The sequence below is a fragment of the Ailuropoda melanoleuca genome, chromosome 16 (genome assembly GCF_002007445.2).
Source record: "Ailuropoda melanoleuca isolate Jingjing chromosome 16, ASM200744v2, whole genome shotgun sequence".
Classification (NCBI taxonomy): Eukaryota; Metazoa; Chordata; class Mammalia; order Carnivora; family Ursidae; genus Ailuropoda; species Ailuropoda melanoleuca.
The window spans coordinates 53,034,219-53,057,421 of record NC_048233.1 but is presented as its reverse complement, the minus strand read 5'-3'; the positions used below and the strand labels follow the sequence as shown (position 1 = coordinate 53,057,421).

General features: G+C 45.1%; 1 protein-coding gene across 3 annotated transcripts in view; it reads right to left on the bottom strand.

Annotated features, from left to right (window-relative positions):
• Positions 1-21,991, bottom strand: part of NELL1 (neural EGFL like 1) — an 885,423-nt gene extending 863,432 nt beyond the window's left edge. For all 3 annotated transcript variants that reach the window (XM_034645600.1, XM_034645601.1, XM_034645602.1), the window contains exons 1-2: positions 21,440-21,991; positions 13,418-13,546 (exon numbers count right to left, since the gene is read on the bottom strand). In XM_034645600.1, coding sequence (XP_034501491.1) covers positions 13,418-13,546; positions 21,440-21,494 — 184 coding nt within the window. In that variant the 5' untranslated portion in view covers positions 21,495-21,991. The remainder of the gene's footprint in view (positions 1-13,417; positions 13,547-21,439) is intronic.
• Between the last annotated feature and the right edge of the window lie 1,212 nt (positions 21,992-23,203).

Below are 23,203 nucleotides of genomic sequence, written 5' to 3'. Positions count from 1 at the left end.
CAGATAAAAAGGCCCTTGAGAGCAGGGGCTAAGACTGTCTTCTCCACAGCTGAATCTCTAGCACCCAGTACTGTGCCTAGCACACTGCTGATGCTCCGTGAAAAAAGAAAAAATCTATTAAATCAATAAAAAACCACTGACGGCGTAAATGAATCCTGAACAGGCCACTCTATCCCCACGCTGGTTTTCCCATATATGTTACACACACCATCTCATCTCTTAAAATTCTGAACATTTTTCTCCAGAACTGTGCTGTCCAATTACAGTAGCCACTAGCCACATATGGCCCTTAAATTTAAAATGCTTGAAATTAAATAAGATTTAAAATTCAGTTTCTCAGTTACAGCGGCCACAATTCGAGTGCTCAGTAGCCACATATGGCTTGTGGCTACTGTACTGGGCAGTGTGGGTACAAAACGCTTCCATCATCACATAAAGTTCTATTGGACAGTGCTGTTCTGGAATAACCAATTCCATGTTTAAGAGCTGCAACTGACTTTGGTGATTTAATCCAGCCCTCTCCCTTTATAGATAGTAATAAAATCTAATGGTCACGAACATAAGGATATAAACATGAATCCAAAAAACCAACGGCACGAGATCAAGAAGGGAGAACTCAGAGGTTAGCACTAGTGAGAACAACAAACCGACCTCCATGGGGTCTTGGCCCATCATAAGTTTATCATGAATTAATTGTGACAGGGCCCCATGCAAACATACGAATAGGAACATAGGTACTTGACCAAGAAAGGGATGCTCTGCTATGTCCGGGTCAGACCCTACTGGAAGCACCATGTTCAGTCCAAGACATCAAACATCGTTAGGGACATACACAAATAGCTAGGTATTCAAACGGAAAAAAAAAAAAAAACGATGGGGGAATTCAAAATGCTGTCCCATCAGGAACTGCGCAAGTCATCAGAAATGTTTAGCCCAGGGGCGCCTGGGTGGCACAGCGGTTAAGCGTCTGCCTTCGGCTCAGGGCATGATCCCAGCGTTGGGGGATAAAGCCCCACATCAGGCTCCTCCGCTGTGAACCTGCTTCTTCCTCTCCCACTCCCCTGCTTGTGTTCCCTCTCTCGCTGGCTGTCTCTATCTCTGTCAAATAAATAAATAAAATCTTAAAAAAAAAAAAGAAAAGAAAAGAAAAGAAAAGAGAAGAAATGTTTAGCCTGAAGAAAGTAAGGACGAAGACCTGAAAAGCTGCCTGCAAATCTCTGAGAGGCTACCTCACAGGAAGGGGATATAGACTTACTCTGTGGTCGCAGGTGCCCCTACCTGAACAAATCTTTCTTGAGTGCCAACTATAAGTGCCAGGCATTGGCATCGTGCTGGTTACTGATTTAGAACAGAAAACAAAACAAGTGGAGACATGCAGTGATCTATGATAAACTAGGAAACAAAGTTAAAGGAAACAAAAATACATCATTTCAATGTACAGTAAGAACTCAGAAAGACTAAAAACCAGAAGTGGTGACTGATAATAAAACAGGTGACCCTCACAGGTAAGATGGTAGGAGAAGGCCTCAAGAAGGAAGTGACATTGAAGAGTAAGAGCCAGGTATAGAGAGTGCAGGGACAAGGTCTTCTGGACCTTTTGCATGGAGAAATGATGGTGTGGGTCAGGGAAACTCTCGGTGTATTCATGGAACCAAAGGTGGCCAATGTGACTGGAGTGAGGGAGCAATGGAAGGGCACTGCATTAAGCCAAAATGTGTCTTCCTTTAAATTATTTCTGACAGAGTAGCCCCAAAAATAATATGGGCTGCCTGATGATATAGTGTTACCTCCATCATTGGAGGTAACCAACCACAGGACTGGACGAATGGTTTGTTGGACAATTAAGGATTCCCTTAAAGAATCCTCTCTTTGGAAAGGTACATAAATTAAGAATTTAAGAACCATGGGCAAGGAGGCATGCACAAAAATGCACACTAAAATAATGTTTGTCAGAAATCTGAACCAAGCCAAGATTCCATCAAAAGACAAAGGGATGAATGCACTGAGGTGTCCTGCAGCAGTTCAAACTAATGAACTAGATCTATAGGTCCTCAAAAGGACAATGGTGAGTGAAGTAAGTTTCAGAAAGATCCGTACTGTGTGATGCCATTTATATAAGCAGTAGTTAACATTCACTGAATGTTTACTATATGCCTGATAATGTTCTAACACATTTTATGAATCAACTCACTTAATCCAGAGGACAATCCTATGAGATAGATGCTTTATTATCCCTATATCACACATGGGGAAAAAATGAGCCAAAGAGAAGTTAAAGAACTTGCCCAACATTACAAAGCCAGCAAGAGTCAGAGCTGGGATTTCAATCTAAGCAGCCTGGCTCCCGAGGCTGTACATTTAGCCACTATACATATCCCCTCCTGATTATATAAGTGTGGTAATACACACACACACACACACACACACACACACACACACACACGTACTGCATACTCATCCACTATGTTAGCAAGGCCTTTCGGGAGGTTGAAAAAAGAAACGAACTGTGAGGGGCACATCGAGACTTCAACTTATTCTGTAATTGTTTATACGGCTCTAAGCAAATATGACAAAATGTTAACATTTGCTGATTCTGGGAGACAGTGACAGCATTGTTGCTTCTCTTATCCTTTGTGCTTGTATGTATTTTTCTTTTGTTTTGCAGAATAACTCCTTGTCAAGTTAAAAAACTGTATGACTTGAAAGACCTAAGGCCCAGAGAAGTAATAGACCAAGCAGTCAAGCGAAAGAGCCATTCTAGAACCTGCTTCCCCAGGCACACGGTCCCATGCCTACTCTGCAACCCGAGCTGCCAGGCAGTTTGCGCGCCTTATTTTCTAAGAGAATGTAAGCAACAGGACTGAGCCAGCCTCACTTCTCAGTACATCTTGGCTCCACTTCAGGCACTGGCTGCATCCACGAAAAGTTGTATTTAAATAAAATATTTGCATCTCAAATCTTCTTTTTCCACTGATTTGCATTCTAATTTTGGAGTTGTGTTCCCACAGAAAAGAATTTAGCCCCAATATGTTAAAATAAATCCCAATTAAGAATCACAGCACTCATCAAAGAGCACAGCAGTCAAGGCTCATCTCATTCTCCCACAATGCCCTCTCAAGAAAACCTCAGGCAAAAGGCCACAGAGACTACATTTTCAATGGCTGCGTATTAAAGTGCAGCCCCGTGGCTACTTCTGATGGTCTTGCATGTTGTCTTCGGGCTGCCAAACCCGTTACCAAGTATTCGTCTGCAGGCATTGAGCAGGCCCCCCAAGTGAAAGAATCCTAAAATTCTAGTCAATGGAATTCAACAACTGACAAGACAACCATCTGTCCTAGTTGATTTAAAATACCTGCCAAAAGATATCTTGGCAGATGTCCTCTGGTTTCTCTTAAGAGAAGCTGTATCTTTATCACATTGCATTTATTTATTCATTCCTGCTCTCACGCGTTAGGGAAAAACAAGCAGGAGGCGGAGGGGGGGCTGAGACACAAGCTCTGCAGGTATAGACCCCCAAGTTCAAATCCTATGTCTGTCACCACTGATAATGTGAGTTCCTGGAACTCTCTAGATCTTGTTTCTTCATCTGCATGATACTGTATGAAAATAGTACAAAAGTAAGAGTGTTGACAGAAGGATTAAAGACAAACTTTAGGAGTTGAAATAATTCTCCTTTTTAAAAAAAATCCAGTTCAGACAACAGTTATCCATCCCCATTAGGAATTAAGTACAGTAGGTAATTGCAAATAATCTTTGGAAGAAAACAAAACAGAAATAGTTTCCTATATTTAAATGCATAAATTGAGGGCACCTGGGTAGTTGAGTCAGTTAAGTGTCTGCCTTAGGCTCAGGTCAGGATCCCAGGGTCCTGGGATCAAGCCCTGAGTTGAGCCCCTGAGCCCTGAGTAGGGCTCCCTGCTCAGCAGGGAGTCTGGATGTCCCTCTCCCTCTCCCTCTGCCCCTCCCCCTGGCTCATGCTCTCTCTCCCTCTCTCTCTCTCTCTTTCAAATAAATAAATAAAAGCTTTCTAAAAAATAAATACATGCATAAATTGTTTAAAGTTATCTGAACTTAAAAAAATAAAGTTATCTGAACTTACTTTATACCTATTTGCTTATTTTTAAGCTGTTTCCCCTTAAGAGCCAGACTTTGTCTGATTTGGTACCACTATACTCCTTGTACTTGAAAGTGCCCAGCAGGTACCTGCTCGACATTTAATGAAAAAAATGTATATTTGCTGAACTCTTAATAATAATACTGATTAACATTTTTTATTGTTTACAATGAATTTATATTATCTAAATTAACCTTTAAAAATACCTTGTATCATAGACATTACCATTATTACCCAATGTCCCGAGAGAGATACATTCCAAGAGGTAATTTGCCCAAGGTCCATATGTTTATATGGAATTGGTACATATACATAGTAGTTTCTAAAAGAATTATCATCTTTTTACATTCTCTGCTGTCTCTCTCCATCTCTGCTCTCCTTAATGTACTATTTGATGGGAGAAGGAGCATAACTGAGAAAAGAGATTTTAGTGCAGATGTTAGAAGTGTGCATATTTGAGGGGCGCCTGGGTGGCACAGCGGTTAAGCGTCTGCCTTCAGCTCAGGGCGTGATCCCGGCGTTGTGGGATCGAGGCCCCACATCAGGCTCCTCCACTATGAGCCTGCTTCTTCCTCTCCCACTCCCCCTGCTTGTGTTCCCTCTCTCACTGGCTGTCTCTATCTCTGTCAAATAAATAAATAAAATCTTTAAAAAAAAAAAAAAAGAAGTGTGCATATTTGGGAAATTACTTATTTTCTCTACGATACATTAAGTCACAAAACCAGTGAATGATTTTCCAGAATATGCCAGTGCAGGTGTTAATTTGCCCAGAGAGGAACTTGAAACCCTTCTCTGCTCCCATGGCTTGCTTGAGTTTTACTCTGGCATGAACAAAAATACCTATATTTGGGAGATGCTGGTATGTGAATTGAATCACTCCACTAATTGATTAAATGCAAAGTTACTCTAAATCACTCCACTCCAAGTGAGGTTGACTTGTAAATGCTCCCAGAGGTAATTAGTGACTAGGCGCATCCAATCAACAGAAAAAACAATTCAGACTTGGGCAACAGTGGGTGGCAGGAAATGTGGAAGATCAGCATTAAACAAACCCTTTGGGTAACTCTATCTTATTCAGATTTTCTAAGCATTAAGAGCTATAACTCAAGCTTCGAGTTTGCAAAAATGATTACACAAGAGCAGTGCCCTTATGACACAGAAACTACATATTTAATTCCTGTCCATTTTTCAAGGTCTGCCTCAGGTACCACCTCCTCCAAGGAGCCTTCCCCAAGTTATCCAGTGAGGAGTTTCTCTTCAACATACTTGGGACTCTATCTATAATCCCCGACAAAGACAGCTCTCTTCCCCTCTACATTAGAGTGTCCAAGGGCATTCCACATTTGCCCTTCTAGACTACAACCTCTCTGGGGTCAAGATCTTTGCCTTATTCATCTGTGTCTCCCACAACATCCAGCACAAATCCTAGAATTCAATAGGTGCTAAAAGCCTCAATCTTTCTGAAGTATCCCACATTAGCCTTTGTTCTATCTTGTCACGTAAAACATACTACTTGAAAGATACTATCTATTTTTTTCTTAGAAACTCTTCTAAAATAGAACTCCTGAAAGGTAGCATTTTCCTGGCAGAAGAAAAAATAAAAGCAACACATAAAAGAATCTGCATGCATGCATATTCTAATTCACTTTTATAAAGGCGACACCAATGGACAGACACATGCTCCCAACTCCTTAACAGCAAGGCGCTGTCAGTCAAACAGAAGTAGAGCTCCAAACCCTCAGATCTTCTCTGAGTCCAATTCAAGGCAAAGCAGAGACTTTCCAAAATGATTTTTGAAACTCTGAAGCTGGTATTTAAGATGTTTTTCAGCTTAGAGAAGATCTATGCCAGTCTTACACATAGCCATTCATCCTCTCTGCCCCCATCCCAATCCCTAGTAAAATATAATTTGTTTCAAGGAGGAAGGGACTAAAAATCTTACTTATTCAATTCTCTGCACTCTACAAGGACAGCAGTGACAAAGACAACCTTAAAAGGCTGGTCAGCCCCCAAAAAAATCCTATCAGGCTTTGGAGTTGGTATTTTAGAAGTGTTTCCAGTTAGGTAAGCTTTCTATTTAAATTCATCAATATTATTAATAGGCTAGCATTGAAATGAAGGTTTTCACTCCCTTAATATATATCAACTCAGAGCCGGACTTAGGACGGTGAAATAGGAGAAGGAATAATAATAAATGAAGGAAAGAATAATGAATTTGTTTTTTACACTTTACACCTCTCAGAGTGCCTTCTCGTACACTGCCATTTAATCCTTACACCCACTCTGTGTATTCTTCCCATTTCCAGATGAGGAATCTGACACTTGAGAACATTAAGTGACATATCCACTGGCACCCCTAAGTACTCCCTCAAGGTACTTTCATTTACTCATTGATAAAATGGGGCAATAAAAGTACTTACCTTATGCGGTTGTAGTGAGGATGATATAAATTATTACTTATAAAGTCCTGAGCCCTAATCTTTTGCCCCCTCCCCAACCCTCTGCTTTTCTCATTATCCCAATTGACCACTGCAGGTTAAAAGCTGACACTAAAAACACACAAGACAAATGATACACATAGGAGAAGAAGGCCAAAGTTATACCCTATTACTTAAAAATGTATGAACTCACATCTAATGAGAGCTCACCATGTACCAAATACAGGTGTAGCACTTTATACGTATTAATTTATTTCATCCTCACTACAACCATATATAGCAGATACTATGATTACCCCACTTTATCAATGAGTAAATGGAAGTACTCTGAGGCAGTGAGCTTAAGTAGCTTGCTAGTTGCTATCATGAATTAATATTGAAAGACAGGATTTTGTAGCTTGTCCATATGAAATGTGGCATGGTAAAAGAGTAAAGTCTCAGAGCCTCTCTAGACCTGCACAGTCCAACAGAGTAACCCCTAGCCACACACAGCAACTGAGCTCTTAAAATATGGCTAGTGCGGGCAAGGAAATAAATGTTTAATTCAAATTTGAATTAGCCTGAATTTAAATTTAAAATGAATATTCAATGAAACAGCAGCTCTCAAGACACTGGATATCAGTTACTAAAGGGCAGTAATCCTTGAAAAATGGAAAACAACAGAGATGAGCCCTACAATTACCCAAGCTTATTGCTCCAGGAGAGGTCCCAAGCTGTGTCAAAGGAAGAATTCAGGCAGAGCCCAGCAACTTCTCTGAGTTGAGGTGAGGAAGCAGAGTCAGGGAAGACCAAGGCACTTAAAATTCACAGCACAGTATACAGGAATGGAGACAACAGCAGAGAGGAAAAAAATATGGATCTCTCTCAAGATCAGTACTCAGTGGATGAGACAACTACCCAAAAACACAGATCAGCATCCAAAAGGTAACAGTGTTCAACATACACACAGGATGGAGAATACTACCTATTTCTACCACTTAAGCTGAAAACTCACAATTCATAGGGAATTGGGTAGAGCACACAGAAGGTCTTGCCACAGTGATGGGAAGTAATTAGCTCTATTCTAGCTATTAACATTAGCACTGCTTTGGGCTATCTGAGAAACCTTAAATGTAGGATCCGAAAAGATCAAATTGTTTCCCAGTAACTTAACTGTGTCCTAGGAAAATAACATGAATATTTATAAGCACTAAACAAGGTAAAATCACAATGCCTGGCATTCAATCAAACATTACCAGGCATGCAAGGAAGTAATAATGAGGAGAAAAATTAATCAATCAAAATTAACCCAGCACTGATACAACAGAATTAGCGGTCAAGGACATTAAAACAGTTATTATAACTGTGTTCCATCTATTCAAAAACTTATATGGAGACATGGAATATTTTTTAAAGGGTCAAAACTAAATTTACAGAGATGAAACCATAATACGTGAGGTAAAAAAGAAACACTAAATGATACTGATAGCAGACACTACAGAAGAAAACTTCAGTGACTTTGAAAGTATAGCAACAGAAACTATCAAAAATACAGAAAGAAAAATGAACTATAATTTTTTAAATGAACAGAATATCCATAAACTGTGGGACAACTTTAAGCAGCCTAACATACAGGTAATTGGAGTCCCTAAAGAAGAGAGATGGGGAGAGAAAAAAATATTTAAAGACATAATGGCCAATTTTTTTTCCAAATTTGATGAAGTGCAAGAGATCTCAGCGAGAAAAAAACCATAAAGAATGCCACACCAAGGTACATCATAATCAAATTGCTCAAAATCCGTGACAAAGAGCAAGTCTCAAAATCAGAAGATAGAAAATTACCTACAGAGGAACAAAGATAGGGTGACACAGATTTCTTGTTGGAAACAGTGCACATGAGAAGACAGTGGATCAACATCTTTAAAGTACTGAAACAAAAAAATCTCTCAACCCAGTATTCTGCACCCAGCAAAAATAACTTTGAAAAAATGAAAACAAAATACTTCTTCAGACATACAAAATCCAAAAGAATTCATCACCAGCAGACTTGCACTACAAGAAATGTTAAAGGAAGTCCTTCAGACAGGATGAGAATGATACCAGATGGAAATAAGAATCCACCCAAAGGACTGAAAAATAGAAAATAGTAACTACATGAGCAAATATGTGATTGATTTTCTTTTATCTAAATTTGTTCAAAAGATAATTGACTAATTAAATAAAAGTAACAATGTCATATGGGAAGTAAAATGTGTGACAATAGATTGATGACCAGGAGAAAAGAAGTAAACTATGGAAATGTTCTTATAATATATATGAAGTTGTATACTCTTACTTGGAGGTAGGCTGTAATAATTTAATGATGTATATTATAAAGCCTAAAGCAACCACTAAAATAATGAAACAGAGTTACAGCAAATAAGCCAGCAAAGGAAATTAAATGGAATCATTAAAAAAAAAAAACTTTAATTAATCCAAAAGAAGCTAAGAAGTGGGAAAAATGAAATAAAGACTACATGGGACAAGTAGAAAACAAACAGCAAAAAGATATATTTAAATATAAACACGTCAAGAATGACATTAAATATAAATGGTCTAAATATCTGTAAAGGCTCCAGAAGGAACACAGCTCTGCCAACACTTTTGATTTTAGCCCCCTAAACCTCATTTTGGACTTCTGACTTCCAGAACTGTAAGATAATAAATTTGTTTTGTTTCAAGCCACTAGATTTGTGGTAATCTGTTACAGCAACAACAGGAAACTAATATAGATTTTGGCACCTAGAAGTGGGATGCTACTGTAACAAATAACTAAAAATACAGAAGCGGCTCTGGCATTGAATAATGAGCAGATGCTGAAAAAAATTTGAAAAGCATGACAGAAAAAGCCTAGCCTGCACAGACTGAGTGGAAATATGGACATTAAAGACTGTGCTAGTGAGAACTCAAAATGAAGTAAACAGCATGGTAGAGAAAACCTATACCATCTTAGAGAATACTTAAATCACTGTGAACAGACCAGTAGTAGAAACATGGACATTAAAAATACTGGTAGTGAGAGCTAAAAAGGGATGGAAACTAGAAGACCCAGGGTCCTTGTTACATAGTGACAGAAAGCTTAGCTGAATTGTGTCCTGGAATAATATAGAAAGCAAAACTTGTAAAAGATGAACTTGGACATTTAGCTGAGGAGACTTCCAAGCAAAGTATGGTTTCTCCTTGCTGCTTAGAGTAAAAGATGAGAGGAAAGAGAGAGATGGAGAGATGAGCTGATGAGCAGGAAGAAACTAGAGCCTGAGGAATGAAAGAACTCTCAGCCTATTTGGACTGCAAAAGACAATAAAATGAGGAGATTCACTGTCATGAAATTCTGCTCTGGGGTAAAAACCACAGGTAGGTGAAGAACCTTTTGTTAGTGCCTCTGAAGGATCAAAAGTTCAGAAGACTCAATCACACAGAGGGCTCTTTGAAGAGATCAGGTATGTGACTCATGGATCCCCTTGGCCATCTCGGCACAGGTCAGGAACAGAAATGGGATTATCTAAGAAAGATCTGTGGGGGGGGGGCCTCTTGTCCGATGGACAGGAGACTGTAAAGTTTCCTAGAATGTTATACCAGCAGAAACACTGCCAACTTGGACTGAAGGAAACTGAAAGAGGATGAAATGAGAAAAAGCTGACAGACTGAAAATTCCACAGGGAGGAAACAGGCTGATAAAACTACTCAAGCACAAACACACACTACTCTGCCTGAAAAGGAGGAATAACTCAAAGGAATGAGTCATGGGCCCAGAAGGCAGAGCCAAGGCCACACAGGCTTATTCCCAAGCCCCGAAACTCAATGGAGTTTGCCCTGCTGGATTTCAAAATTTCTTGGGCTTGGTGGCCCCTTTCTTAATTCCATTTCTTTTCTATTAACAGGGCTATGTATTCCAGGCATCCTACTTCTGTCCCACCTGTATTTGGGAAATAGAGTACCTATTTCCTACTTTTCACAGATTCATAGAGAGAGAGGAGTTTTGCCCCCAAATTTATTACATTCTGAGTCACAGTCATACCTGATTTAGATTATTTAGATATAGATTTGGAATTTTTCAACTGATGAGATTGGATAAGATTTTGGACTTTCAGCTGATACCACAATGGGTTGAGACTTTTGGAGAAAATTGGGATGAGGTGAATGTATCTGACGTGTGGGATAGACATGAATCTTTGGGGGCTAGAGGGTAAACGGTGTGGTAAGCAAAATAATGGCTCCCCAAAGATGTCCATGTCTTAACTGGAGAACATGTAAATATGTTACCTTACATGGCAAAAGGGATTTTAGCACATGATTAAATTACAGATCTTTAAGTGGAGAGATTATGCTGGATTATCCAGGTAGGCCCAATATAATCACAAGGGTCCTTAAGAGAAAGTCTTCCTCAGTCAACCTCCCATAATGAAGTTACTCGTCCCACCAAAGAAGCTGAAAATCCCTCCCTATGGCTGGAGCCTGCTAGACATCCCAGAGTAGTTGCCAAAGCAAAAAACACACAAAGTAACAGAATTCTTGCCTAAGAAGCCCACACTTGTGGAATAAATAAGTGAATGAATAGTGAGTAAGATAGGCAATAAGCCAGGGTGCCTGGGTGGCTCAGTCGTTAAGCATCTGCCTTCAGCTCAGGGCATGATCCCAGGGTCCTGGGATTGAGCCCCGCATTGGGCTCCCTGCTCTGCTGGGAGCCTGATTCTTCCCCTCCCACTCCCGTGCTTGTGTTCTCTCTCTGGCTGTCTATCAAATAAATAAATAAAATCTTAAAAAAAAAAAAAAAAAGATAGGCAATAAGCCTTTTATGGAGCACATGGGGCAGAGGAAATTGTAATTCAATTAAAAATGTGTATTCGTCACCTACTACCTGCCATGCATGGTACTTGGTTCAAGGGATGTAGGGATATATCTAAATAGAGATGACTTCTGACTTCCTGAAACATGACCTCTCAACAGTAACTGAGCAGACCTTGTACAAGGCAAAAAGGAAAGTAATTCCATCTATATTCTCTTAACCACACCCAGCTTAGGGACTTCACCAATTCCTTAGTAAGAGTAAATGGGAATTAGCATAGCCGTAGTCTTGTTCTGTATTATCATATAATATCTGTAGATTTATTATATACCGTTAACAAGGTCTAGGTGATCTCCACAGTAAATATGTAAATCTCATCTCTTAATATTGGTCCAGCCATTCTAAAATAATCCTTTTGCTATCTTCACAAAAGGCTGACTTAAAAGAACCCTGCCAGAAGTTTTCACAGAGGAATACCCAAGCTGCCTGACTATCCTATCTAATCAGGTCACTCCCCGCCAGCAATCTCCGAAAAGGCCCCCACCGCTCTGAGAGGAAAGTAGGAAACCACTACTCTGGCACTACAAGCGAGGATAAGAATTACAATCATTCACAAGCATACATGGCCTCCCACCTACCAGAATGGAAAGTGGCCGTAAATCATCGGTGTATCTAAGCCCCTGGATATCAGCTAAATATCAGTTCTGCCTACAGGGTCCAATGTAACCCAGTCCCTGTCTGCCTCTCCAGCCGCTGGCCACCCTTTAGCCACAGTAGAAACCTTTCTATTGGTTTCTGCCTTCAGACCTTCATACATACTATTTTCCCTGCCCATAGTGCTGTGAGCTCCCACCACACCCTACACCAGGCTCGCTTTTCATTTTTCAAGTCTGTCGACACAACAATTTTCAGGGTAACCTTTACCTGACCACTACTCTCTCTCCACCCCGGTTAAGTCAGATCTCCCTGTACTACTCTTTTTGGCAGCCTATACATCCCCTTCATAGTAAGTACAGCAATTGTAATTCAATAATTCCTCACGCAATGACTGTTTCTCTCGCTATATTTTAGAACAGCCTGCACCTATCTTACTGGTAATCCTACTACTAACATGTTGTGTGGTACACAGCATGAGTTACGTATTAATAGCTAGGACTTACTGGGTATCTTCTATAGATATCAGACTCTGTTTTAACCACTTCGTTGGATTAGCTCCTCTAATCCTTGTAACAGCCCCATGAAGTAGGTACCAGTATTTTAGATGAGGACAGAGGCACAGTAAGGCTAAAGGATTGCCCAAAGTCGCAAAGCCAATAAGTGGTAGGGTTAGAATTTGATCTCAGGCACTTGGGCTTTTAAGAAGCACACTACACGGGGCGCCTGGGTGGCTCAGTTGGTTAAGCGTCTGTCTTCTGATCAGGTCATGATCCCAGGGTCCTGGGATGGAGCCCTGCATCGGACACCCTACTCAGCAGGGAGCCTGCTTCTCCCTCTCCTCCCTGCTCTGCTCTCTCTCCATCCCTGTCTGTCTCTCGCAATTAATTAATTAATTTTTTAAAAAAGAAGTGCGCTATACTCCCTTGATAATTGAGAGCCAAGTAAGATGCACCCCTAAGAGAATGCAGCCATAAAACATGCTCTGTGCTCACATACCCATTAAATAGGGGAGAACATATATAAATAAGAATAGATGTAGCTAAAGTATAGATATAGGTAAAGATACAGGTAACAGCTGAAGGCATATCCTGTAAAAATAATATGACTGGCCAATGGCTTTCAAGACCTTTGCAATTTCGCTCAACTTTAGATCCCCACAAAAGACCCAAGGAAATATTTCACTGCCAAACCAAGTATTTCACAACCATGCCCCTAGTACCCCCGTCCCACCCTGAGAACACCCCTTGAGTATCCGAACACTCTTGACATTTCTGAACATACTTATGACAATAACGCAAGAGAAAGAGCGGAGATAATCCTCTGACTAACACACAGCACATGAGCACTCCCCGGACAGACCCACCTCCCAGGTTGCCCTCCATGCAAAGGAGGCGATGCCTTTACCTTGGAATAAATAAGCTTTGCTGGCATTGTGCAGTCCGGGCACCTGAGTGACTCCAAGGGTGGTGTTCACGAGGTCGAGCTCGGCGATGATATCCATCTGCAGGTCAGGGTCCGTCCCAAAGCCCACCACTGAAAAGGAACAAAAAGCTGTCTTGGCTTCAAATACAGACTGCTAGCAGCAATACAGAACAGGAATTAGAGAGGCCAGGAGTGGCAGGGAATACAAGGAAGCCAGTGAGGAGTGCGTGGAGATGCGACCTCCTGGAGTGGAAAGGGACAACTCTTTGCTCCATGGGCCCCATGATATTATAGTTTCTTTGTCCCTTCCCCCACCCTCACTCCCCATTCATTGTGGATTGACGATCCCTTATCCAAAACCCTCAGGACCAAATATATTTTGGATTCGGAATGTATCATATATTGGAAAGGTAATACGCCCTACATACTACATTTTATGTAACACCCTAAGCGAAGTCTGAGTCAGTACCCCCATAATCAAATACGGTATTTCTGGACCAGGAAGCATGATGTTTTCCTCTAGTTGGCTAAAAAAGACTAGACATAGCCTCCATTCAGCTGAGGTCAAGTTTTGCCACCAGATGAGTCCAGCTCACGGTAGCTTTTGCTATCACGTGAGTTATGAAGAAACTTCGGGCTTCCAAACTTTCTCAGATCTGGAGACCGTGGCTACAGGATAGTGGCCCTCATCTACGTGTTTCCGAAACTGATGCAGTAGCAAAACCTGACACCACGGTCACCAGTCAACACCGCCACAGGGTGCTCCCTCCGCCTCAGGCACCGCGGCCGTGCTGCCGAGGAGGGCAAGGCAGAGGGCTCCGTCCCTGCTGGAGAAGGGTGGTGGAGGGACTGGCCAAAATAGAGAAACAAGAGATGAAGATTCCCTCCCAGGGGATTCCTGAATAGAAAGCTAAATTCCCTGACAACTCTGTTGAGAACCTTAGTGCAGAGAAACAAGGCCACGAGTCCCCTATCGCCTGATCTGAGAAAGGCAAAAGCTGAAGGCTGTCTCTCACCCAGGGGGCATTCTGTGCAATGACACACTCATGATTGCGAAGTGACTTCCCATTATATGTATTAATAAGGCTAGAGACCCCTGGAAGGGGCTGTGGGTAAGCCATTCATAAAGGCAGCATCTACCTACACTTAACATCTCAGTAGGGCAATTCTGATCGCACAGTCGGAAATGTTTTAATCAGCAACAGCTGTCAACTTCTGTCTGATGGTAATGCGGTTGCCAAGGCAAGATCTGGAAACCCAATTTGTCCCAGAGAGACTGAGCGAAAGTTCATCAGGACATCGTCAGCTATTACAACCTCATCTGTCCTCCCGCCTTCACCCCTTACCCCACAGATTTAGGGAAGGAAATCTACCCTCTCCTTCACTCTTTTCCTGTGAGGAAAACAGGAGCTGCTGTAGCAACAGAACGTTGGGCTTGGATGGCTCTTTGACGCTGCAGCCTGTCATCACCAAGGCAGACAAAGGGTTAAACTGAAGGCACGGTGCGTAAATGGCATTCTCGGTTTCTGTCTGGTTTCTCCTTGTCTTCTGAACTAAAGGTTCAATTTCCCCCTTCCAAATGCAGCCCCATTATGAAATCTTCTATTCATTCTGAATTCATTCATTCATTCATTCATTCCCTCTTCCAAATGCAGGCCATTATGAAACCTTCTATTCATTCTGCATTCATTCACTCATGCAGTACCTTCTCACCAGGTATTATTGAGTGCTTACAATGTAACCCACAGTGCTGGGCACTGGAGATGTCCTCACAGAGCATGCATTCCTGGGCTACAGAGTGAAGAGNAGAAGGAAAAAAAAAAAAAAAAAAAAGTAGGTAAGATAATTTGAGATGGCAATAAATGCCATGCAGAAAATAAAACAGAGTCATGGAATACAAAGCAACCTGGGTGGGCTTTAGAAAGGACAGTCAGGAAAGGTTCCTTTGAGCTGAAACGTGAATGCCCGCAGGGGCTGGCAGTGGCAAGATCTGGGGGGACAGCTTTCCAGGGATAGAGAATAGCCCACTGCAAACCAGGAATAGACTTGGCATGTTCGGGGAACAGAGACAAGGCCAGTGTGGCTGGAGCAGAACAGGCAGGGAGAGAGCAGTAGAAAACAAGGCCAAAGAGTAGGGCCTGCCTTTCGAGCCCCAGCGAGGAGATGGATATTATTCTAATTGCAATAGGAATCATTGGAGGGCTTAAGGTGCATGTTGGAGGGGAGGAGATGCTCCTACTTTACATCATGATCTCACTTAAGTTCCCCTCCAACCTGCTCATCCCTCAACAGACTCTGTTCACAAAGACTGATCAAACACCTGTCTGTGCAAAGAAGGACTGAGCCAGTGGGTGTCTACCAGCCCGAGACATAGCCCCAGGAGCCTCTGGCGGGAACTGGTGATGTTTTTCTCCAAGTGAGCTCAGCTATCGGAAGTTCTGTGATCACCTTGAAAAGGCAGGGAAAGAACTCATATTTCAGGTTGATCTACAGTGTTGTACACCTGTGTGGCAGAAATTAAATCAAGAGAGATCTCAGAGGACCTCCAAGCTGGTCTTTCTCTGGCTAGGAATTCAGAAAGTGATTTGGGGAATGTGCCCTTAGCTGGACACGAGAAGACAGAAGTGTCCCTGCAGCCCCAGTGTCCCTGGAGCCCCAGTGCCTCTCTCAGGGGCTAACAGCTGGTACACCCTGAATTTAGGACCTAAATAATTAACTGACGAGTGCGTGCACCATCACTGCTGTAGGTACAATGACCTCCGAGGAATACGCATATCTAGGGATACCCCCAGACGACAGGATGGCATTCAGGTCAAGGAAACGATCTTTAAAAAAAAACCGTGGTTGACCGAATTATTGGATTCAAATCTTTACCCCTCCCAGATCCACACCCCTTGCTGCATGCCTTTGCAGTTCCTTCCACTAGAGTGAAAGTAAACCTCTGCATCCTTTGACTTTGAGCCTCGCCATATAACCTGCTTGGATCATTGGGATGCTTGGGATGTTAGCAATGTTACGGGAGAGACCTGAACATGCTTGTGGGGTATGGCTTGTTCTCTTGTACTGCTGCACCATGATGAAAAGAACATGGCCCTACTGCTCCACTGGTCCGAGGAGACTGAGACACACGGAGCAGACATCCCACGTGAGTTTGGCACCATGCCCAGCCAAACCTGACCTAGATGAGCCAGGAACAGAACAACCTACAGACACGTGAACCAAAATAAATGTTGTTTTAAGCCAGTGAGTTCTGGATGGTTTGTCAGGCAATAGTGTTGTGGCGATCGTTGACCGAAGAAGGGACTAGAGACCCACTATAATCATCATGCTTAAAATACTCCCAGACTAACAGCTCTGCAACTAGACAAGCCTAAAAGGCAGCCAAACAGATTCTGGAGAACTAGCAGAACACCCCATTGGTACCCTTGGATCCCTGTCCCCAAATAGGAACACAGCACACCCCATCCACAAAGTGTTGTGGAAACAACACTGAACCAAGAGCCAGTTTCAGCCCTGTCTCCTCCCCCTACTAACTCTTGGAAAAATAACTTCACTTCTCTGAGCCTCAGTTCCCTCATCTGTAAAATGAAGATGATCATACATGCCTCCCAGCCTCCTGAGCTTTGGGTGATAACTACGTGAACACGCCTAGCACGCATGTGGTGCCCAGCTGGGCTTCCCTGCCTCTGTCTCTCATAACACAGCTCCCTGGTCCTTAACACCACTGGAATTGTGCAAAACATACAGCTGTCCCCCTTCCTCCCAAGCCCTCCACGTGCCCAACTGACCTGGAAGGGCTTCTCTCTCTGGCTGTGCTTAGGGAAATCTAAATATTAAGTCTACACTCATTCCTCCTCATACAGCCCACAAGTGAAGGGATTCCCTGGTTTTAAGATAACTGTATTGCTCTTGTCATGAAAACATCCCATAAAAACAGAACAAGAGAAATCAATTAGGCTTCCAGATACACTTTTCTTCTCTCCCTTTAATTGGTCTCCTTCAGGATGAAAATGCCTTGTGCCAATAGCAGGATGTGTAAAGAGAGCACTTTACACACTTGCCTAGGGAATCAGAAAATCTATTAATAAGGTAGCATTTACATGGCCCCTCCTGAACCTAATGTAGGATGAGAGCGTTGGTTCCATAAAAATAATTTTTTTTATTTTAATGTTTTTGCTTCTTGTCCAAGCATGGAGCTCCTGCCCTTTCCAAGGAAACGCTATTAAAGTTCTCTACTTTGGCCACAACTGCTCTACAAATGGCTGAAGCTGGGAATGGGAATTAAGTAGGATAAAAAGCTTCCGGGGAAGAAACATTTTTTAAAACCTGGAAGGCAGCGTGTCACCGTCAGAGAGGCACTTGAGGCCTGCCTGGCTCTGGGACTCAGAACCTCTACCCTAATCTCCCAGGACACCTGCTGCTGCGGGCCACCCACGCCACAGTCCCGCCCAGGGAGCGCTCAGGCCCAAAGACCATTCAGTACACCTTCAGGGTCCTGGGCCTAAGCTCCCAAGCGAATCTTCCAGCGCCTGGCTCACTTCAAATCTAATCTGGGCTCACTGTCGGCGATGGCAGCTGTTTTCTCCTGGTCAACACAGAGGAACAGGATGCTGACGAGATGCTCCAAGACCTCATTTAATAGCAGGATTTCATAACCAGTTGATCAGATTCAGACCCCTGGACTCCTGCAAAGATCCCCAAAAGCAAGATCCTTGAAGAACATGTACTATGCCTGTTCCAAATCAGCCAAACACTGCACATCATCCCTGCAAGCTGGGGGCTCTGTTCACAGCTCTCCTATTTCAGAGTTAACGAAGAGCCAGATAAGTGCTTCAAAAAGAAGAAGCTCTCCTTTCCAGCAGATGGCAGCAAAAGGCAGCAAAAGGGGCCCCCTGGGCTTCCCCACTGCCCCCCACACACCCCCACCCACTCACCACCACCACCGTGGCCTGGAGACCAAAACAAACGGGAAAGGGAATTCTTCTATTAATCACACAGCCAAGCCATCGGAGAAAACTCATGGACTTAATATGTTATCACCACCAATAACATAGTCTTCTAAATTTTCGTTATTAAGTATGTACCTGGAAATCCCAGAATGATCTTTCACCCAGAAATAACACGACCTGGAGAACAGCACCTCCTATCTTGACTCCATTTAACTCTCTTAAAACAAGTTCTCTGAACTATGAGCACTTTAAGCAGCTTCCTGTGACACCTATCATTAGATCTTTTCATGTGTAACTGCTACTGCACTGCAGTGCTGCTGTAATTAAAATGGGCCTGATAGCATCTATTCATTTCCATTAAAAGGCAGTGATATCTGAGCAGTTCACTAAGTGAACCACATGTTTATTTCATCCCGGACTGTTAACAGCCCAGACAACAATTGTCCCCCTTGACAAATAAACTTTCCAAGCGGCTGTTTGGATCCTGATAAACTAATCAGGAGCCGGCCTCTGCCTCCAAAGAGGACGGAGCTTTGACGCAGGGGTGGTGGCTCCTGGGAAAATCAAAGAGGCTGCCCCCCAGAAAACTGCTGACCATACCCCTTCAAAAGACAAGAAATTGTAAGTGAAGGACTTGAGCTATAACTCCAACACCCCACCCCATCCAGATTTTTCTGATAATTTTTGTAGAAGAAATACGTGGCCTCTGGTGTTCCAGAAGTGCCAAGGAGCACAGAAAACCCAAGCCCCCTAGCAACTGCCACAACCAATAGGGCAGACCCTGCCATGCTCGCCTCCCTGTGCACAGGCTCTGCCCTCTGCCTAGGATGCGTTCCCCACTCTGCCCACCTGGAAAACTCCCTGCAAAGCCTTCAAAACACAATTCTCAAATGTCACCTCCTGATTAAAGCCTTCCCTGACCACCAACCACCCTTCCCCACAATTCATTCCTACCATTTCTTCTCTGTATTGCTTTCATTGAAACTTCTTACACTCCCTCCTCTCCTTCCCCCCTCCCCATCAAGCTGTAGGAAAAAAAAGGGGGGAGAAGGGGTTCCAGTTTCTACCTATATTCTCAGCTAAGCTTTAAGTTCCTGGAATTCAAGGGCCAAGTCGCTTCCCCTCTGCATAAGCAATCCCGGCACCCAGCAAGGCGCTCAACTGTTCCTTGAATGAGTGAATAAATACATGAATGAATCTTCCCTACAACAGAATTTTTACAAGATTTAAAGGGGGTTGGTGTGGGGAAGGGGAAAAGACTGTGTTCTTAAAGGTCTCCACTAGCAATGCACCCTGGAGACACAGTCCATTCCGGATGGGGGCCCTTTTTGCCGACTTTTCAAAGAACTAACGAGAGAAAAAGACTTAGGCATACCAGTGACGATGTGCACTTGAGGATGTGAAATGACCAAGAAGCTGCCCCCTCCCCCATCTAGTTTGTCTCTCTTCCGTTCCTCCATTAAGATGCCCACCAGCACCAGATTCTCCGCGCACAGGACTGATAGCCCATGTTCTGCACTAGCCTCGCAGGTCCTGATCTTCTGGGGGCGCATTTCTTCCAGGGTGCTCTTGGTTTTAAAAGCCTAGCCCATCCCGTTGTGCCCATACCCAAGAAGCAACTATTCTAGTCTGGACTGAGCCTTGGCGTCCCTGCAGCCTTGGGAAGCTCAGATGAAGATAGGAAAGGAAGGAGGATTCCTTTTGTCCCTGGAGAAGTCCACACCCATTGCTCTTCCATTAAGCAAAGGGAAAACTGCTACCCTCTCAGACCTGGGTAAACGAAAAGGCCAGCAAGAAGCTCCGAGACGCCCAACTTTGTATCCTCAGGCGGGCTAACTGCCAAAGAGGGGCTCCTGGGGCGCAGGCGGAGGGAACTTTCGGGCCAACCAAGGCACGGCACCCTCCCCAGCCCTCTCCCCATAAACTTGCTGCCTGGCTTGGGAAGGAGGCTATGGCTCTAGAGAAGGGAAATGCTAGTGGTAAAAGAAGAAAAGATAAAGGGAGGAGTGACTACACGCCGGTTCTGGGGTGCAAGGTCGGCAGCGCGTACCAAGGCTGGCTAGCACAGGAATAAAAATTCGCCACGCTCCCACCCCCACCCCCAGCATGGGAGAGCTGTATTTTTGCCCATACTGTGCCTACTCCACCCCACCCCACCTCCACCTCTACTATTAGACCCGTGGAGAAGACGACTGAGAACGGGTCTCCAAACCCCAAGAGATATGGGGGCTGGGGGTGAGTGGGAGCGGATGCAAGGAGGTGCTCTTAAAGTCCTCACAACTGCGTCTCTGAAGGCAGAACGAAGTGGGGACTTTAGAAATTACGCCAATTATCCTAGTCCTCCCTCCACAATCCCTAACCGGCAATTATAGCAAGGGAAAACCGGTTGGGAGCTTGAGAAAATCTCCCTGGATTGTCTCCACGGTTCCAATTCCCCCGAATTATTGTTCGTCCAGCCCTTGGGGACAGGGTGGAAAGGGAGAAAATGCTCCTGGAGTTCCCCTGGGGAGAGTCCGAGGGGACCAGCGAGACCATGGAAGCCCGCGTTTCGCCTGCAGCCCTCACCCCGTGCCGTGCCCTCCCGGGCCCCGGCCGCGCCCGCCGGCCGGCCGGAAGCGCTCTCTCTGCGGGTGCGACTCCCGCCGCTGCCCCTTCCCCGCCCGGCCCCGCGCCGGAAGACCGGTTTCCACCGCACCTTTCAAGTACGGGGGTGTAGGGCTCGCGAGCCGAACCTGCTGCGGTTTCGACCCGGAAGCTGGTTACTAGGAGCAGGAGGGTGCGCCGGCTGGCCGCGCCCCTCACTCCGGCGTCCGCGAGGCCGCGTCTCCAAGGAAGGGGGCACTCACGGGGGCATCTTCCAGCCCGTGAGTCCCACTTCTCACGCTTTGCCCTGGAGCAGGGCAGAGAGATCCGAGGGACCCATCCACGTTGAGCCGCCTTCCCGGACCAGCGCGGAGCTCGAATCCAGGTCTCCCGACGCCTGTGCCGGCACTGGGCACAGCGGCGCGGCTCCCCCTTTCCCCGGGATGCCTCCGACCGCCCCAACCCTGCTTACCTGTCCTGGCGGTGCACACACAGAACCACACAACTAAAATCACATCCTTCGGCATCGCTCCCGAGGGTCCCCGCCAAACGGGGCGCGCGGAAACCAGGAGGAAACAAATGCGCCTGGATACCGAGGCGCGCCGGGCACGGAACGGCCAAACTTGCTAGCGGGCGGCGGGGGAGGTCTCGGCCACTCCGGCAGGTTGCTCTCGGCGCGGGGATCGGGTTCTCCTGCTTCGCTCGCCGAGCTGCGAGGACCCGGGCGGCAGGCGCGGAAGCCGCTACCACCAGGAGCGCCGGAACTGGAGTCCCGGGACGCGCAGCCGATAACCGAGACGCTGAAGACGCCAGGCGCCCCCTCGGCTTCACGCGCTCCAGCCCGGCCGAGCTGGCCTCGCCACTGTCTCTGGCTCTGCTTCGCCGCCGCCGTGGGGGCTGCCGAAGTTGCCACAGTTCATCCCGGCCGAGACGAAGAGCCGCCGAGCCCTCGCGAGTGGGCTTTCCCCCCCCCGCGGGAACCCTGACCCGGGTGGCGCCACGGAGCGCGCCCAGCCCCTCCCCGGAAAACAATTACTCGCGATTTGCTCGGGCGACGGGGAGGGGAGGGGCGATGGGCTGAGGGGGATGGCGGCCGAGTCCGCGCTCGCCACCTGTACCTCTGTCTCCTCTCTCGGGGGTACCCCTCTCTCTGGGCACACGCTTTGGGAGCGCGGGGGGAGGCCGCCGAGGCGGGGGGCACCGAAGAAGGGTCCCCGAGCTGGAATGAGACGCAGGGGGATTTGGGGAGTCTATCTGCAAACCTTCCGGTTCTGCAGGGCAAATGCTGCCACATAGGGGAAATTCCTAACCATTTTTTTTTTCTCGGTGACTTGATGGTTCTGTGAAAAGCCCTACTCTCCTTTCATAGTTACGTTTTGGCCTCTCCCGCAGTGCCTCTGGGACCCTTTCCCCACCCCAACAATATTCCCCGAGGAGAAAAGTTAGACTTTGTCGTGGGCAAGAAGGGAAGTCCTCTTCCTACTCTGTGACCCCCTTCTGGACCCCGGCCTTCCCTATAAAGATGTCCCAGGTTTTGTCGCACTTCCATCCAGGAATATTATTAATAGCTAGGATGCAGAATCGTGAAATCAGATGACAGAACCTCTGATTTACACCAAATAAGCCCCCCCCCCGGCATTTAAACCTCCTCCACTTGGCCACACTGGGCTCCTCTCTCTGAGCCCACCCCACCCCTTTAATATTTGCAATCCCTGGGGAGGAAAGGGAAACTTTTTTGAACAGCCCTCCCTCATCTCCAGGAAACCAGTTCCAAAGTTTCAGAATCCTGTTCACTGATAAGGATCTGCCCTTCTCATTTCTTTCACCCCCTCTCACTCCCCATATTTCTAATCCCCACATAGCTAGGACCCCAGGAGACCCTACTGAAGGTCACCAAATTAGCAGCGCTGCTTATTAAAAGAGAAGCTTCTGCATGCTCTTCTGATCTCTGCCCTATTTTTCTGGATATTTCTGTATCCGAGCCACTGTCCCACTTGGCCCTTCACGTTGTGGTCCCTTGGCAGATGAAAAAGAAAGTGAACAAGCAGGTAAATTCGAGCTCCTGATGGCTGAAGAGGAAGGAGGGAAGTCAACAAAGAAGTGTATTTTGTACTCTGGAAGTTGAGCTGAAAGATTAAGAGGTAAACTGATGTCAAAGCTAAACTGATTCTCCGATTCTTCTGGGATTCAACTCAAGCCCAGAGGGGATATGTCTGCCTTGACTCTGTGTTTTCAT